General features: G+C 32.5%; 1 protein-coding gene across 1 annotated transcript; it reads right to left on the reverse strand.

The window, feature by feature from the left end:
• Nucleotides 1–241: 241 nt before the first annotated feature.
• LOC130827323 (leucine-rich repeat receptor-like protein kinase PXC1) lies at nt 242–4599 on the reverse strand. Its single transcript, XM_057693002.1, has 2 exons — nt 3158–4599; nt 242–1432 (listed from the first exon to the last, which is right to left on the reverse strand). The coding sequence occupies exons 1-2, from the start codon at nt 4506–4508 to the stop codon at nt 747–749; spliced, it is 2037 nt and encodes a 678-aa protein (XP_057548985.1). The 5' UTR covers nt 4509–4599; the 3' UTR covers nt 242–746.
• Between the last annotated feature and the right edge of the window lie 15318 nt (nt 4600–19917).

The following is a 19917-nucleotide window of genomic DNA, read 5'->3' on the forward strand; positions in this document are numbered from 1 at the left end:
AAATGTGATCTTGTTTTCAAATATACAGTTTTCCAAGTATTTAGAAATTATAATCATATTGACATTCTATAATGATAGATCTTTATTTACTTGTATTTAGTATTCTCATACTTCTTATATCTATCTTTTTTTTTTGAGTTTGCAGCATATGACTTAAATATATTATAAATTGTTGAGTCATACGATGCAAGTTTAAAACCACAAAAAAGTAATTTACATTAAGACTACAAGACAATAAATGTTTGAATGAAAGTAATGAATATTATATCATATACAAGGTCAAAGACATGGATCCTAAGTCCTTGCATTATCTTATACTATGTAAGATAGTTTCATCGTGAGATGCTCTCCATACATGAATTCAGGAGCCTAACTAATACAATTATTAGTATATTAACTCCTTGTTTTTAGGTCGTCTCACCGAAAAACAGTCTCACATCATAAAGCAACATGAATTAGACACCAACTATCAAAAGCTTAGAAGTCGGGCATATGCTAAAACCAGGATACTTTGGAGCTTAGCTATTATAAACATTAGAAATAGAGCAATATCATCATTCAATGGAGAGGCATAATGACTACATTCCCAACCCTAGAACAACAAAATCACAAGACATTGATCATAGAACCATAAAAGTGCCTACTATAGACATGACTTGCAACAACACTAGAAAATCCATTCAAATAAACAAATTAAGCATAACTTAAGCTTAGAGCCACAAGCAATGGCCTTAGTTAATGACTAATCAATAAACACCCACAGCCTCCTCAGTGGTAGGAAGTGAAGGTGACAACGAATTCCTCGATTCATTGTAATCCTCACATAGGGGAGATTGCTCGACTCGAATCTCTTCGATCATTTTAGCCACTTCCATCATACTAGGTCTTTTTTCGGGTTGTGGAACGACACAAGCCATAGCGACATGGAGCATCGAGACTAATTCCTCTTCAATATTCTTGTACCTCAAAAGTTCTGGGTCGAATACCTCAGCAGTCCATTCATCACGGACCACAGACCTAACCCATTTGGGTAGATCCAAAGATTCTTCATCCTCCGAGTCTATGTTCTTGGGTCGGGTTGGTGAAGGGAATTGGGAAGGGGTTTTGGCAGTAAGAACTTCGAGTAAGAGCACTCCGAAGCTGTAAACATCAGCTTGTTGTGAGAGTCTTTTGGTTTCGGATTGTTCAGGCGCTTTGTACCCGCCTAGTCGAGCAATAGCATGAGTCGGGTTTAGGAGAAGCGATAGGCCAAAATCGGAGATACAAGCAACCCCATTCTTGTCTAAGAGAACATTGGATGATTTCACATTGCCATGAGGAATTTTGGAGGAGCTGTATTCTGCGTGAATTCGAGCTAGTCCTCGAGCTGCTCCGAGGACTAGGCTGATTCTTGTTGTCCAATCCAATGGGATTCTTCCTGGTCCCCTGTTGCCTGTTATCATAGACATAAACACATAATTTAAAGAAGTAGCAGATATAGAACTCTCATAGAACAAGACAGAACATGCATGCTTATTAATCGAAATGAATGGAGAAGAAGAATCCATGTAGACGATCATTGGAACTAATATATTTATTCATGTAGCCGACCCCAGACTTTTGGTATAAGACTCTGACATTGTTTTTGTTGTTGTTGAATCTGGTATGAACTTCAATTAATATAAGTATTCACCAATGTCGCTCTGGCATTTTATGTGTCTTATGCAAACCGAAAGAAATGGTCCCTTTCTATGGAGGGTCGAATCTGAACTAATCATAAATAACATAGACATACTTTATAAATTGTAATTATCATTATAAATGTAAATGTGTCATATACTTCTTAATTGATAAAAGAACTAATCATTAATTGCATAGTTTTAAGTGTCTACTTCATTAACCATAATTTTTAGATTTAATGGCCCTTTCTAACTCTGAACCCTAAGCAAATGCCTACCTTGCTTACGCCAAGAGATCATCAAATCATATACTTAAATTATATTATTCGCATTCTTTATTTTATCTCTCAGTACCAGAAGTCTAATTCTCGATACTCTAACAGGAGTAGAAAACATAAGAAAATCTTAATAAATTAGCCGTGTCTAACATTTGTACACATAAAAAACATTTTACTAGCAACACTGGATCAAGAATCAAGAAAAATTTGCAAGTTTGATGCTTGCCTGAGTCTGACCAAGGTAATAATTCTCCAGGAAAGAAGGAATCAAACAAATAAATAATAATAATAATAATAATAATAATAATAGGATCTTGCTGACTAACGCCCCTTGAACCGTTTATTACCAAGAATATATTTAAAATTTAAAATTATATAGTATTAATTGTATCAGTCACCTAAAATAGCATAAAATTTTGAAGTTATCACAAAATCACACGTCAATATATATTATGTTATTTATTATTTTTATCTTTTATTTTATTTTTTAATTTAGCCTAATAATATTATAATTAGATCAAAACAAAACAAAACATGGTTATCAAATTTATTCAAGATTCGACCAAAAAACATTCATACTAGCAAACAAAGCCCAATAGCTCCAAATCCCAACTTTCCAAACACACTACACAATCCACAAACCACACAAACAACAACCAAACAAATGAAAGAAATCAAACATACCGTGAAGAAGTGAATGCAAACTTCCAAATCTCAACTTTCCAAGCATATCATACAATCAAAAATTATATCGTTTATATAAGCTTAAGCTATGATTAGGGTCATTTCATATAAACAACAACCTTAGAAAGTGAAAGAAATCAAACATACCATGAACAAGTGAATGCAAACTTTCAAATCCCAACTTTCCAAGCATATCATACACTCAAAAATTCATACAAATATCATCATACCAGTATATACCGCTCGTATAAACTATAATCCGGATCATTTGATACAAACAACCTTTAACTTTCAAATCCAAACTTTTCAAACACATCATACAATCAAAAATTCATACAAACATCATCATACTCGTATATACTGCTCAATTCATATGAACAAAAACCTTAACTTCCAAATCCAAACTTTCCAAGCACATCATACAATCAAAAACACATACGAACATCATCATATCCTGAATATACTACTTATATAAGCTATTATCAGGGTAAGTTATTAATATCAACAACCTTACCAAATGAAAGAAAACAATCATACCATGAAGAAGAGAATGCAAACTTCCATTAGAAAGATAATCATAAACAAGAAGCTTCTCCTCCCTAGCATAGTAATAAGCTCTAAGCCTAACAATATTAGGATGTTTCAACCTCCCAATCACATCCATATATTGCTCAAACTCCTTCCTAGCACAAGGATTAGCATCCTTCAACCTCTTCACCGCCACCGTTGCCACATCATCCAAAACCGCCCTATAAACCGTCCCTAAACTACCTTTTCCGAGCATCTCGGCCGATGCTCGGAGCAAATCTTCAAGCTCAAATTGCTTCTTCCTATCAAAAAACACCAATCTACTCTTATCAGTCCCATTAGTCTCATCACTATCAAACCCACCTCCATTTACACTACCATTACTTGCATAAACCCTTTTTTCACTCCCATAACTACTCCTTCTCTTCCCATTTTCCCTTTCCTCAATTTCATCATCCCTAGGTGAAGAACATCTTTTACAACAAAAAGCAAGTACAAATGACAAAACAATCACTACTAACACACAATTTGCTACAATTAGGGGTATAACAATTCCATGATTTGAACCTTTTCTGGGTTTCAATGGTGGAAATGAGATGGGATTTGAAGGTACAGTTTGTGCAGTAGCAGCAGAAGCTGAAGAAGCTTCTACATTATCACCATTAAAGGAACATGCTGGTAATGGTGATGACCCACATAACTGTTCATTACCCAAAAAGCTTTTTTCACCAAAAATTTTCAATAACCCATTTGGAACTTTACCAAACAATTCATTATTCGATAAATTCAGCTCTTTTAACTGATTAAGTGTTTCAGAAAAATCCGGAATTTTCCCAGAAATTGCATTGTTTTGAACCCTAAAAGTAAGCAATCTTGTAAGTTTCTTCAATTCCACAGGTAAATGACCTGCAAGGTTATTATCCGAAATATCTAAACGAAGAAGCCGATCAAGTGATCCAAATTCCGGTGGAATTTCTCCGGAGAAATCGTTACGAGAAAGATAAACAAGCTTCAAATTAGTACAGTTTGATAGAGGAGAAACCGACCCGTTTAAGCGATTATTTGAAAGATCCAGGACCCGAAGTTGGTCTAGAGAAGAAAGAGAAGAAATGGGTCCTCGTAAATTGAGTGAAGGAAGAGAAAGAGAGAAAACTCTGCCATTAGAAGAACAGTTAACTCCAAACCATTTGGAAGTACAAGCATTGGAAGAAGACCAATTTGAGAGAAGATTTCCATGTGGGTCAGAATCAAGACGGAATTGTAGAAGAGTTGCAGTGTCGTTAGGGAAGGTTGAAGATGAACAACAATGGAGGAGAGAGAAAGAGAGAAGAAAAAGAAGGAGGTTGAGCTCCATTTCCATGGCGGAATTAAGGTCAGGCGGGAAAGAGGTTTGATAATTGATAGAGTGTTGGCTTTAAGATAAAGATTTTAGTTGGTTTTATTTTTTTAAAAAAAGATTCAATTGGTTTAATTAAGAATGGTAAATATAGTTGTAGAGGTGGTGATAATTAATAATTATTCTAAGAAAAACTTATCAAAATTGTTAAATTATTCGGTTTAAGAAAAGTTTAACAATGTTGTGTATTGTATGGGCATTGCATTAATTTGTAGTCTAATTTGATTTTAATTTGACTTTAAATTAATTTAAAATTATATAAAAATAATAATATGGACACAAGATTTAATCTTATTATGAGACCGTTAATTAGGGTCAGCTCCATTCGCGCATGTAACAACATTTTAATTTTCCAGGTATTTATCAATTTTGACCTTAAAGGTATCAATTTTGACCTTAAAGGTGTCAATTTTGACCAAAATTGATACCTTTAAGGTTAAAAATTCATACCTTTAAAATCAAAATTAAAAAATGTCTAGAAAAAGATAAAATGCCCGGATGAGACGGATTCGTCCAAGACTAGCTGTTTGATAATCATCAATTAAAAAGTATTAAAAGAGAAAAGAATGAAAAATGATGTGGCTAATTTGAAAATTGAAAGTTTTGTAATTTTGTATAGTGAATAATGGGTGACCAAATCGCTTTGACTTTCTTTCTATATTTTAATATTTTGAGTTGTATTGTATGTGGATATAGATATAAGGTGAGTGATTTTGTTGAGATAATTTTTTATCTTCTCAAGATAATTATACTTAATATGGAAATAAAATATTGACTTAAAAAAGTAAATTTGTTTTTCAACGTAACTTTATCATCAAAATTGTGTAGATTTTTCTAATATATACACCATGTGTCCATGTGCATATATTTAGTTACTTATTATTTCCCTTTACAACAAACATACTATAATTATACAAGATTATATATGGTATTAAACATAAAGTGGTAGGAAATAATAAGAATGAAATAAATCAAAGATAATTAAAATAAAAATAAATACATAGATATTTTACACCAATTTGTTTGTGAAATGAAAAAACAAAATGGTTACACAAAAAATACAATATGACTAATTACTTCTTGTGATAAAAAGTACTCTCTTCACTCTTTTATGTTTGTCCACCTTACTATAACGAATAGTTTTAAAAGTTTGTCCACTTTAGAATATTTTCCATTTTTAGAAATCTTTTTTTCCTAATATACCCTCATAACCCCTCCCATTTTCCCCATTATACCCGATATATTCACTCTTTCTCTCTTATTTCTCTCGTATGAATCGCCCCCTTCATTATTACTGCCTCAATTGTCGTATCTCTCTGATCTCTCTTTTCCTCACTCTTTCTCTTAAAATTCGCCATTTGTATGGCTTCTTTAGACCTTTGCCCCCTGTTCTTGGTTTACCTTTAGGTCATTTTTATTGAACTAAAATAAAGATCTGCATTTTCTCTACATTTTGAGGTAAGTTCCATATTTTTTGGCCCAATACTCCAAAATCACCCCCCTGTTCTTCATCCACTATTAATGTTTGTTCAAAGCTCTGTTTTTATTTGATCTTTCTTCCTTTTTTTCGGGTTTAAAGGGAAAAAAAAAAACTAAACTAGATCGTGCTTTGAATTTTGAGTATGGAAAACAAGAGATCTACTAGTTTTTCAACAATTCTTAGTTCTCTTTATGATGGGCCTTGTAATTATGGGGATTTATGTTCGTGTTCCTTGCATGGCCGACCACACTCATACTCAAATGAGATTTTAAGGTGGTCTAAGAAAGAACTTGAGACCTATCAAAAGTCTATTGAAGATGACGCCTCTTCAATGTATCATGAGACTAGTTCTTCTCCTCCTTCGTATTCATACCAAGAACCCCCTTTGAAGATTGTTAATTTGGTGTATGATTCTTCTATTAAAATGACTCCTTCAAGTCCTCCTGTTGAAAAACACCAAAATTTGGTGGTTCCTGCTATTCTTGAAGAAGAACTTGCTGCTAGGGCAAAAAAAAAAACCCTAAAAAACGTTGTTGATGATTGTAAGACATTTATGTTTATGCCTTTTAATTTCATAACTGAGAACAATCAGATATTTGGGCTTTAGGATGTCATTTGAACTTTGGAAGAATTCTGAAAATTATTTGTTGTTGTATGACTTTGGGATTTCTGATTTATGACTTGCTATTGTTTGTTGTTCATACTTGTTTCTGCTTTCTGTTCGATGTTGAAAGGCACTGACTTATGGGCTTCATTTCTGTTTTGTGTTTGCTGTTGAACATTTTGTAAATTTTTTAGTGTTGATTCAGTTTGTTCACTAGTGGAAAAAACCTCGTTTGCTGCGGTTTTTTTGCCATTATTTGCTGCGGTTTTGGCCCCCAGCAATAGTGATAGCAGCAAAATGTCCTACTTTAAATGCTGTGGTTCATAACCGCAGCAAATAAGAGCATTATTTGCTGCGGTCATGGGCTAAAACCGCAGCAAATAATGGGTGTTATTTGCTGCGGTCAGGGGTAAAACCGCAGCAATAAGTGTCTTTTTTTTTTTTTTCTTTTTCCGTTTAATCCTTATAATAATGCAATAATATTACAATGTAATAACAGTGAGTAATCCAATGATAATCACAGATAATCAACATTAATCTCTTTGTAATAATAAACTTTCGCTCGTATATATATATAATATAATATGTACGTACATATATATATATATACATTAAATAAACTATAAAAAATAATCAATAGTAATTACAATTTATCAAGGACAAATATTAGCAAGATACACGGCAATCTTGTCTTTTAATTCGCGCATCTCTTCACTTCTCAAAGCGCGTGTTTCCCTCGGAATGTCGTTTAAAACCTATATTATAATATTAAAATAAAAGCTATTAATATAGAAACATTAGATTTTACCAATAATATATTTAATTAAGAACGTAACAAATACTTACGGCATCTATATTTTCGACTCCAAATTCCTTCACGGAATTTATAATATCGTCCATAAACTTCAGCGCGTAGTAGCCGCAGTCAACGGAAGAAGGAGGTTGTTGAAAGCACTAAGAGAAAATAGAAGTTAGTGTCAAAAACGGTTAAAAACGCATAAAATCGCAACTTAACACATAAATTCTAGAATATGACTATGATTTTCAATTCTAACAACTTCTACACAATAATATATACCAAATAGTGTTGTGTGCCAAGTTTCGTGCAAAACAAACAAAGTTTGAGCTACTTTATGCGCGAAATTGACAAAAACGCTTAAAAACGCATAAAATCGCAACTTAACTTCTAATTTCTAGCATATGACTATTATTATCAATTCTAACCATTTCAACACAATAATATATGCCAAATAGTGTTGTGTGCCAAGTTTCGTGCATAACAAACCAAGTTTGACCTACTTTACGCGCGAAATTGACAAAAACGCTTAAAAACGCATAAAATCGCAACTTAACTTCTAATTTCTAGCATATGACTATTATTATCAAGTATAACCATTTCAACACAATAATATATGCCAAATAGTGTTGTGTGCCAAGTTTCGTGCAAAACAAACCATGTTTGACCTACTTTACGCGCGAAATTGACAAAAACGCTTAAAAACGCATAAAATCGCAACTTAACTTCTAATTTCTAGCATATGACTATTATTATCAATTCTAACCATTTCAACACAATAATATATGCCAAATAGTGTTGTGTGCCAAGTTTCGTGCATAACAAACCATGTTTAACCTACTTTACGCGCGAAATTGACAAATAAAAACGCGAAATTGACAGCATCAAACTAGTGACCAGACCACCTTGCACGACACGTGGAGACCAAACCTATGCATCCAGGACCTAGGCTAAAGTGGAAATGGAATCTTGGTACTTGGATCTAGCTATCAAGGTCCTAAAACCATTCTAACAATCCCCGTGGACTCCTAGAAGCTGAGCCGAAGGAGGGCTGGTCGACAGTTTGCTAGATCAGAATTTTGTTTAAGTGTTTGTGGTTGTTTCGTGTTCTTTTCATGATCATTTGACCAAACCTATACAAAACCCATAAAATCGAATTTGTGTACCTTTCTTGCTATCCATTTTGGAAATGTGGCTCTGGATGTAGATCCCATTTGTCCACGCACTCTTTTCATTGCGCTGAAACGCATGGGAAAAGTAATACCATTTATATATATATATAACACTTAATTAAATCAAATTGGTAAAATAATTAATATTACGTACGCATTCAACAATGCTTTGAATCTTGTGTTGCGAGGTAGGCTGTTAGGTTTTTGTAATGAGTCGAAGACGTGCACGGTGTTCGTTAAAGGACATATGATCAAAAGTATCCAATGCAAACTACAAACACAAATTTAAAATCAACAAATTAGAGATTAGGTGACTTTAAAAATCAAAAGATAAGTTCAATTTCAAAAATAAAACTTACTCTTCCCAATATGGAGCCAGAATGAATGTGTGTTTACATGCAAGGGAATTAGTCAAAGCAGTCTCAATGTATGCTCTGACGACATCTGGATCATTTCTACATTTACTACCCGAAATCGTCTCCGGACAAAACCATCCAATTTTTATTGGAGGTTCGCAAGAATTTACCTCCTCGTAAACCGCACTAAACTCACAAATAAGAGAATTTTGTTAGTAATTCGGTCATTAAAACAATTAAACAACAATGCCTAACTTGTAAGATAATGAACATCACCTCATGTAGACATGGAAAAGAGCTACGTTCAGCATCTCTCCTCTCAAAAATTGCCCGATGTCACTAGGACCAATAATTACATACGGGTCTTCTGAAAAGCAGTATTGCTCCATCAGCAGGGGCAACATGATTGGGTCCTTCTCACTTATGCGAAATGCACAATAATGCAGCCATTTGCAATCTTGAGAGAGATCTTTTAGCTCCTCATCAGTCAAAATTGGAGTGCTTGGCATCGACTTTGACCCAGTCGACACCTTTGCTGAGGAACCGACCTCTCTACAAGATCCCTTTGGACTCTTTTGCTATTTCAATTTATAAAATTAAATTAGTGTGAGCATGCAATTAAAAAAATAAAAATAAATAAGGTACAAATGATTCTTACCATATTAGTGAATCGGACCCAAGCATATGGCCATGTAACGAAACTACCTAGGGCGTCTGATAGTTTCTCAAGGCTCCATGCTGGCATTGGAATTGGGAGTGAGAAATCTTCAAACCCCTTTACAATAGTCTCCACGGCCACACTGATGTGGCCACTTGTAACAGGCACTGAATGCACTGTTTGGCCCTCTTTATTTGGCTGTGCCATACCATATGCAACCTCAGTTAAGTCGCCATCACTAGCAACACCTAACTGAGGCAGCAAAAGAGAACAAGGAGTCGCCTCCTGAAAATTGTGTCGTTTAGTATAATAAGCATCATAATAAAATTTTAATTACGCATTGCAATTTAAATTAATAAGTGCTTATATATTTAAAAACTATGTACCTGTAGCACTGGCACCGGAGTTGGCTCCGGATTTTGAGCAACGGGGGTATTAGTAAAGAGCTGGGGTGCTACGGGGGTAATGGGCTCGGGTGTTGGCTCGACCAAAGCGTTAGAATCCCCATGTTGAATTCCCTGATCCTCGACAATCAGGTTTGCCAAGTCCACAATGGGTGCACCCATCTTTTGCAACACGGTGGCCAACTTCGCGAGAACGTCCTTCGTAATCTCCGCTCGGAGGGTTGCCGCTTCTTCCCGCAGTGCCGTTCGGGATTGAGTAGCAACACACTCTTTGCCAAATGCCTTCTGTAACCCCACGCGGACGCCTCCTTTTCCGACTACCCGCCCACTGTGGTCTTTCCCTAAGACCATATGCAATGCGTCAACATTGCCTTTTGGGGTGAACTCCCCCGTAGCTTCTTTTTCCTTCCAGCCCATTTGTTCAAATAAAAAGTGACATATATAGTAATTAGTATAAGTACATCAAAGCCAAAGAATACAAAACAAATGAAGAATATACTTAATAATTTCAAAACTCACCACAGCATCAGCAACCTTCTTCGTTCCCGGATCATTAATGGTAAATTTACCACTTGCATCTCGGGAATGAAGCCCGCAATACCAATCACGCACCCGATCTCCAGCAAGAGTATGTACGGATGCGGAGGTAGTCGTAGATGAGGGTGTGGATGAACTTTGATTGGGGTATAAACCCGCATCCACCCACTCTTTTCAGACCTCATCGTACGTTTTCTGGCCTAAGCGATGGTAAAACTTCCTTTTGCTTGCAGAATCTGAAGCTTTACCACGCTTTTCCTAATTAATCAATAGAAATCGAATGTCATGTATTTGTTTAATGACTGAATCAAAAGAAGTAAATTCAAATTGGTAAACTATAATATAATATGAAATACTTACAACTTCTATGGGAGTTGTTCTTTTGGCAACAAAGGCCTCCCAGTCCCTCTTCGATATGTGACCCCATATTTCGTAGGGCATCTTCGAAGGTGCTTGCTCTCCACCTTCGTTTCCCGTTTTGACCTTTTTGGTCGTACGGGCACGGGTCTTCGTAATCCAGCCAGTTACTAGCTTGGATTTGAAATCTCTGAATCTTTCAGCAACAGCTGAAAGAAACACATTCTTCTTGTCCTCATCGCTCTCGATGTGGAAAAGATTCTACAAAAAAAATTTATATTTGTTACTGTCAATTAAATTAATTTTAAAATGAAACTAAATGAGTAAAAATAGTAAAGTTGCTTACCACAGTATCATTCCATAGAGAGTTTTTCAAACCCTCTGGAAACCTCGTTCCATGCGTGCAATATGGAAATCTTGCGGATACATAGGCCCACTTGTTTTCCATATTGCCTACGCCATTTTCCGCAGGGTTGACCCAATGCATTGTATTCCAAATGCATTGGTTCCGTGACTTTGAGGTTTTTCGTAGGACCTCGCCCTTTTCTTTTCTTACTGGTAGTGGGAGCATCCATTGGTGGGGCGTCTTCAGTCTCAAAATCATTGTCTAGAGGTGGAGCGTCTTCAGCCATACGCTCGAATCTCACAATTTGGTCCTCTTCACTGTCGTAACTACGATGCTCATTATCCGAGGTCTCAATCTCGGGGACAATTTCGTCTCTGAATAGATGCATTATATATCAGTACCTGAAAGAGTATGAATAGAAATATATTAGAAATATATCAACACTATCTACCTTTGATACATTGCCACAACTGACACATGGGCAATAAAAACCAACTCCCCCCGTCCTAACTTGATGTTCAACCGCAATACTACAAAATTCTAATACGCCATCAATAAATTCCGACGATTCAATGCTTCCATACATCCAAGAACGATCGTTTGTCATCCTAATTAGTGTGATTAATTGATTCAAAACAAAATTAATACACAACTTTTAAACATATATACTTAACGAACTCTAAATAACCACAAAATTAAGTAATAATCATTCATTTAACACTAATTAATCCAAATAATAACACAATGTTCATTTAACACTATCCAAATGATGTTTATTATAGTAACTATAATTAATAATATTCATATAAAAAAAATAAAAATAAAATCACATTCATAAACTTGGACAACTAATTAACATTCATATCAACAACTCATTCATTCATTTAACCATAAACAACGCTAATTAAACCTAATTTACAAACTAGAAATAAATTATGATAAATTTAAAACATAAAAAACACACACATTGATAAATAAAATGAAGAAACTACTTAAAAATATAACAAACCATGATATATATGATAAATTTAAAACTTAAAAACAACAACATATACATTCATAAAGTATGACAAATTTAAACCTAACTTACAAATCAAAATGAAAATGATACCTTGAATTTCGTGGGTTTTGGTGGGTTAGTATAACCTATACAATGAAAAAAAATTAGTATAAAAAAACTAAATCCCTAAAACATAATGAAGTTGAAGAATTTAAATTAAGCTTGAAAAAATAATACCTTGAAGAACAATATAAGAATGTTCGATAATGAAGTTTGAAGTTTGAAGAATGTTTTGAAGAATGTTCGATGTTTGAAGTTTGATAATGAACAAGAGAAGTTTGAGAGAATTCTGGAATGGAACGGCTGTTTGAAGAAGATGATGATGTTTGATGTTTGAAGAAGATTAAGGGTTTGAAGAATTCTGGAAAGTTTGATAATGTTCGATGATGTTTGAAGAAGATGAAGTTTGAAGAATTATAGTTTATGAATGAAACAGAAGAACTGCTGTGCGTATGTTTGAAGAACTGCTGTGCGTGCGTTTGTTTTGAGCGTTTGTTTTGAAGAATGAAACAGAAGCTTAAGGGTTATATTATGAAAATATAAACGTTAGAGCAAATGCAAGGCGCCATTTTGAAACCTTATTTGCTGCGGTCAATAAGATAAACCGCAACAATTAATGCTGATGAATTTTAAAGGTTATTGAATAAGGGTTATTTGCTGCGGGTAATGAAGAACCGGAGCAATTAAATGTGATTTTTTGCTGCGGGCATATACCTAACCGCAGCAATTGAAGCTGCTCATACGTATTTGCTGCGGTTAAGTCCCAAAACCGCAGCAATTAATGTTTTATTTTTTTTTTCTAATTCTTTTTCCTACTTATTGCTGCGTATGTACATAAACCGCAGCAAATGATTAGCAGCAAATACGTTTTTTTCCACTAGTGGTTGTTGATCTTTGTCCATATTTTGTGTTTGTTGTTGAACATTCTGTATATTTTTTTTATGTTGAAGCCCCAATGATGATTTTTCTTCATTAGTTCCTGTAAATTTCATAATCTGAAAAAGTGACTTTAAATTCTTAGTTGAGTAGCTTTTATTGAACGTCTAAATTTATTGTGTTATATGCATGTTTAGTGACATTCATTCTTTTTTGATGATTGTTTATAATATGAGAGGTTTAACAACCTTTATGATGAAACAGAGGGCTTTTTTTGTTACTGATAACACTAATTAAATGAAGCCATTACAAACATGTACATTAACCATTGATTTCAGACTTGTTTTTGCAAAATTGTTGCTCCTAAGATTCTTAAAGAAACATTTTTAATGATGATTAATCATAAAACAAACTGAGGGGCTTTGTTCAAAAAAAGCATTCATCCTTGTGTCTCCTTGATTGCTTGATGATACACTTCTTGCATTGCATTAGATGTTTGTGCCATATCTTCATTCTCTGCCAATGTTTGTGATGCTTGCTGATTTCTGTTTGGATTCACAAAAGCAACGGCTCCCTTAACTAGCTGTGTCGGAATTCGTTCTTGAATTCTAAGCCTCCCATTATCTTTTTGAACCTTTTTACTAAAATGTGGTTTGACGTAGTCCTTACATCCCTTAACCTTCAATATCTCATTTAAGTGGTGCTGCAATAAAATCCAAACATTTGTTAATGTCTTTGGATGAAGTTCCGCGTATGCATCTTCAACTGCACTTATCAACTATGTTATATTCTTCGGCATTTTCTTATTCATCACTGATTGAATACTTCTAAAGAATCCCAAGTCCAATATGTTACAATCTGGACTATTAGGGGGTTGTTGTGTAAGAATGAAGGTTAACCCACCTTGCTTGTTGTGTTGTTGCCATATTGGATCATCATTTGTAATGTGCACTCTTGAATTGTCTTGTTGAATGAAAATGATTGAAGGCCCTTCATTTAGCCACTTTCTTAGTATTGCTGGAATGAAATTTTGTATGAGCACGTTCCTATAAACATTTTGAGTGACTGATTCTGTTGGCTTAATTTTAATTGACCCCCTTGGTCTATTCTTTGAGTCCCTCACGGCTGCCACCCTGTTAATGAAGAGAAAAATACCTATTTTCCCATCTTTGTGTGCAATGTAAACTTTTGAGTTTTTTTGGTTAGATAAAACCATTTCTCATCGATGTGAATGAAATCAAACATTCCCTTGTATATTGGATGTCTTTGAATGCTATCTTCTTGGATGAGACTCCAAATCCACTCCACCCTTCTCACTTTATTAGCATCGGTTAAAGCCAGGTGAAGAGGATTTGAATGTGCCTTTATTTCACCTCTTTTGATCAACCTCCAAACAATCGATGGTGCCAAGTCTAAACAACTTGCAACATCTCTTATACATGTACGTTCGTCCATTGGTTTGGACTATATAATGTTTGGAGGCACCACAACTCTCTTCTTTCCACAGTTTTTGTATTTTGAATCAACGATATATGGTTTGTTTGCTTCTTTTGATTGTATTGCCCTTTTCTACAAGTTTCTTATGGTCCTATGATGATAACCATATTTTTTTAGCAATCCTTTTGAAAGTCCCATGAGGTAGTGAGTCACTTGTTCTCAATGAGAGCATCTCTTGAAAGATTAAATGCCTCATCTCACTGCTGAACCTTGGCTTATATATGATGATTGTCTTGTTGTTCTTCTTGCTGCTCTGCCATTTCTACCGATTCTTGCTCTGATTCTGAGCTTGATTGAGGATCATATTGGTTTGATCCAAAATACCATGCCCCCTCGATTTCATCCTCACTTCCTGAAGCCATGAATAAGGCTATGATGCAGTGTTCCATTAGATTTTTTTTTTTGGGTGATTTGTTCTGTTCTCTTCAAGAATGCTGTCGTATTTGAGGATTAAGGTCTAATGCAGTATTCTGTTGGAATTTTTTTGGATGAATGGTTATTGTCCTCTTCAAGTATGCTGCTGTGTTTAAGAATTGAGGTCTGATGATGTACTAGTTCACATGTAACTGCTGCATATATAGCCCATTGTAGAATTTGAAAAGTCCCCTTTGCTTCCATTTTTGGTTCTCAATCATTATACTCAATTAAGGAAGTAATCCATATATAGTGTAATTAGCCAATTAAATGGCTATGTATATGTTTAACTATTTAGATTTTTCCCTTTATTATTTTCGATTGCCCTCCAAAACTTTCCATAAAAGGAAAGAATGTTGTAACTAAAAACAGAAATCTAATTTGGCCTTTGTATAATGTTGTACGGTTTTCCATACATTAATGACAATCATATTTTGTTTTTTTTTTGCTTTATTTTATCTTTAATTAAAATTTATTTTCTTTTTCATAATATCAATACAATCATTACTTCACACTACTATTTAATTAAAATAATACTCACTTACTACAAAGATTTTACTTTTCTTAATATATGTGAAAAATCTATTGGACAAACTTTTAAGAACAGAGGGAGTACTTTTATAGAATTTATGATATCGGCTAAAATCACAAGAAGTAAGTTTTGGTAGACCAGTTCACAAGGCTTCAGAAAGCTAATTATGTAGAAGTAACATATAAATTCAAAAGTTTAAATTAAGACGAGTAATATAGTATAATTAAAGTTATTCCAAATGGGTTGGGAGGGTTTTTATGTGTTATATTAAATTATGGATAACCAAAAATAAAAAGTCAATATTATGAAAACATGCTATTACTTAATTATATTTTTTCAGCTACAATATACTCTCTCCGTTCTCTAATGTTTTTCCTATTTAGAATATTTCACCTTAAGAAGAGAGAAATTTAATTAATATTTTTGACACATATTTAGAAGATGAAATATATTCATGTGAAATTATGTTAGATTGATTTTAATGTATACTTTTTTATTATGTATTTTTTATAATTTTTATTATATGTATTTAGAAATATTAAAGATTAAAATTTATATTGAAAATTGTGAAAAAGTAAATGAAAAAAAAAAAACAGAGGAAGTATTAAATAAACTTTAATGATAAGTAGTATATTGTAATAAGTTTAGAAGCACTACAAAAAAGTATATTTTTTTATTTATTAAAATTGTCATTAATAATGATATTTTTCTCCATATGACTATAAAATGATAAATATTTAGTAGCAATTTTAAAAAGACTGATAGAGTATTTGTATTTGAGCAATATGGAAGAGAATTTTTGGAGCATCGATTAAAGAGAGGTAATAATGATGAGGAATTAAAATAAAAGAAGAAGAAAAAAAAGGGTGGGAAGGTGGTTTAAATGATTGCTGTTCACCATTCCCTTTTGTTAATTGAGTAAAAAGGAGAGGTGTGTGGGGTCCATGCCATCTATTTATGTTTATTTGCCACCCATCTTTAAAAGGTAACAGAAATTCATTCTATTCCGTATCGTATTGGGTATTATGAAATTTCCATTACTTTTCTCTATTTATGCTGGAATTTTAACATTTATTTTAAAATAAAAAATAAAATTTTAAAATTTTCAGTATTAAACAGTAGTAATAAGAATGAAAACTAATACTCCCTCCGAACCATTATAGATGTCCCATTTGCTTGGGCACGGTTATTAAGAATGGTGTGGGGTCCATTAAAAAGGGCAAATAGTGAAGGGTAGTTGAGTAAGTAAGGTATATGGGGGTATATTCGTAATTACTTGTGTGAACTAAGGATATTTAGGTAAAAAAAGATTGACAAAAATAGAAATGGGACAACTAAAAAGACTTTGCCAAATAAGGAAATGAGACATCTATAATGGCTCGGAGGGAGTATAATGTTAGTTGAAAAATCTCTTTCTACCTTAGTGGCCATACTAGTCCAACTTCAACCATCTTAATTTCTTCATAAATTTCATTCTAGTGCCTGACCACTGAGAGAAGTGGTATTAGCTGATAATAGAAATTTATAGAAAAAAAAACTTTTGGTGATCAAAGTTTCATTACCATGAAAATGACATAAAACTTTTGATGAAATTTTATACTATAAATCATTGTCATTACACTGTTTAGTACCATAACCAAACAAGTCGTTTAAATAGTAGAGAGGATCCTAACCTCTCCTTGGCTACTTCTCCTCCTTTTACATTTGTTATTAAAAAAGATATATTATAAGAAAAATTATCATTCTCAATAACAAATTCAAAAGGTAGAAGGAGCATCTATATTCTAATTTAATTTAACTTCTCACTTTGTTGAGATGAATTTTGGTGTATTAAAAAGGTTAAATTAGAGTTGTTTATCGATGTATTATGTTTTAAAATGCAATTTATTTAACAATATGGGGTTTTTCGATCAAAAATTTCTTTAATTACACTCTCCTTTATAGATATAAGCTGCCGTAATTTTTTTCTTTTCAAATTCAAATCATAATTCCGAAGAGCGGAGACAATATGATGATGATGATTGATGATGTATGGGTGAGTTTGGATGATGAAAAATGCGAAGTGAGGTTATCAAGTTTTCCTATGAAAATTAATGGATATGTTGCGAATAGAGAAACCACTAATAGTTAAATTTGATGCGGTATAATTAATACTTTTGGTAAAGTTATCAAAACTAAATGTTTTAAATATATTCAAACAATTAAACAATCTGTTAGCCAAAAATATTATTCTTAATAAACTTTTTTTAAAAAAAATTTAAAATAAGCTTTAAAAAATTTTAGTTTCGAAAATAATTGTCTTCGTGTCTGAGCCTAAGGTCAGATTTGCTCGCTGTTAGTAACAGCGAACAAGAAAAAAATTACCACGACTTTGTTCGTTGTTATTAACAACAAACAAAAGGAAGATAAAATGATGAATTTTAAAAGGACAAAACAAAATGAAAAAAATAACCTATTCGTTGTTTAAACATACTATTTTTTTCCCTTCAAAATTATGACATTGTGTTCTTTTTAAAAGCCGTGGTAAATTTTTTTAGCGTTGACCTTAAACTCGATTCAAACGCTTATTTTAAACATTCAAATTAACCAAACTTTATTTTGAGAATTTTTTATAAAAATATTTATTTTATTTAACTTTTCAACTATATATTAAGTACTTCCTTCGCTCCATATTAGTTGCAATATTAATAAAATTAACACTATTCATTTATCACTCTTAATTTGTGATTAGTTTTTAATCTATAAATTAAAACATAGTCAAGTGAGATTTTATTTGATTCGTCTCATTGCAAAAATTATTAAAATTAAATTTTTATAATTTTTTATTATACATAATTAAAGATATTAAGAATTGAATTATTACATTAAATTTATGAAAAAGTAAGTAAATTGGAAAGGTGGAAGTATATGTAATTTTGATCTTTTCCATGAAAGTCAATTGTGTAAACATTACTCTAATGTCTTAACAGTATTTAACAGGTTGGAGAGATTAGATTGAGATAAAAGCCTACCATAAAGCTAAAAGCATGCCTCTTTTCTTTTTAAAATAAAAAAAAAAAGAAAAAACTTTCACTATGAAGACGGAGAACAAATAACATTGATTTCAGGCATCTTTAAGAATGAACAACTCAAATGAATCATGAATCCATAAATCATAAATCCACGAGTCATGACACATTCATAATTATTCATTCACCTCAAAACCTTTCATTGCCATTTCCATGTGATTTTAATTTATATCACAAGCCAATCACAATTCCATAAGTTAACTAATTATCTAAGAATCAAAAAGAAAGGGAGTAATTTTGTAAAGAAATATGTGAAGCTATGATATTTTGTTATTTAGTGTAATAAATGTGATATCAGATGACAAAACTAAATAAATTATATAAATGATATTAAAAAAGAATATAAAAGTATAAATGAGATAATAAGAAGATGAAGCAGTTTATTTTTAAATAGAAAATAATGTAAATGAGTGAAACAAATAAAAAGGGTGTTTTTTGTTCAATGAAAAATATTATTGTTATTTTGTTTACAACTTGAGCTATGTTTTTTTAGGGTTTTAAATTAAGCATCTAATATTCTCTATGTTTCATGAAATTTTCCTTAAGTAAAATTCTTGTGCAGTATTTTTGTTTTGAATTAAAAGTTATTCCATCCATTTTTTTTTGTTTTTTCCATTTACTTTTTGCAAGCAAATTTTAAATCTCAATATCTCTAAATACACGTAATAAAAAATTACAAAAAATACATAATAAAAAAATATATATTAAGACGAATCTAACGAGATCTCACATGAATATATTTTATCTTCTAAATATGTGTTAAAAACATTAATCAAATTTCTCTCTTAAGATGGTATATTTAATTGGGAAGAACATTAGAAAATAAAGAGAGTATTTAACAAACTTATTTTTTAGTCGTATCACTAACCAAGAAGACTAAAGTCAAAACTCAACCACCAACCTAACCAAAAAGACAAATACCAAACAAGTTCATCGTCTATAGCGATTAAAGGTTAATTGCTTTAGATCTCTCTTTGCTCGGACCTATATTCATACCATACAGGGCCCTAAATTTTTAGGGTTTAAAAAATATATTTTTATATAAGGTTGATATTAACTTAGAGTAAATTTAAATATAATTTATATTCTTTTCCTAAGTAAAATGATTGATAGTATATTTTATAAATTTTGTAGGATTTTTTTTATCTTTTATTATGATGTTAAAAAAAAAAGGGACTAGCCTAAATTGGTAAATGGTTATATGTGAAAGGAGTAA

Source organism: Amaranthus tricolor, chromosome 11 (genome assembly GCF_026212465.1).
Source record: "Amaranthus tricolor cultivar Red isolate AtriRed21 chromosome 11, ASM2621246v1, whole genome shotgun sequence".
NCBI lineage: Eukaryota > Viridiplantae > Streptophyta > Magnoliopsida > Caryophyllales > Amaranthaceae > Amaranthus > Amaranthus tricolor.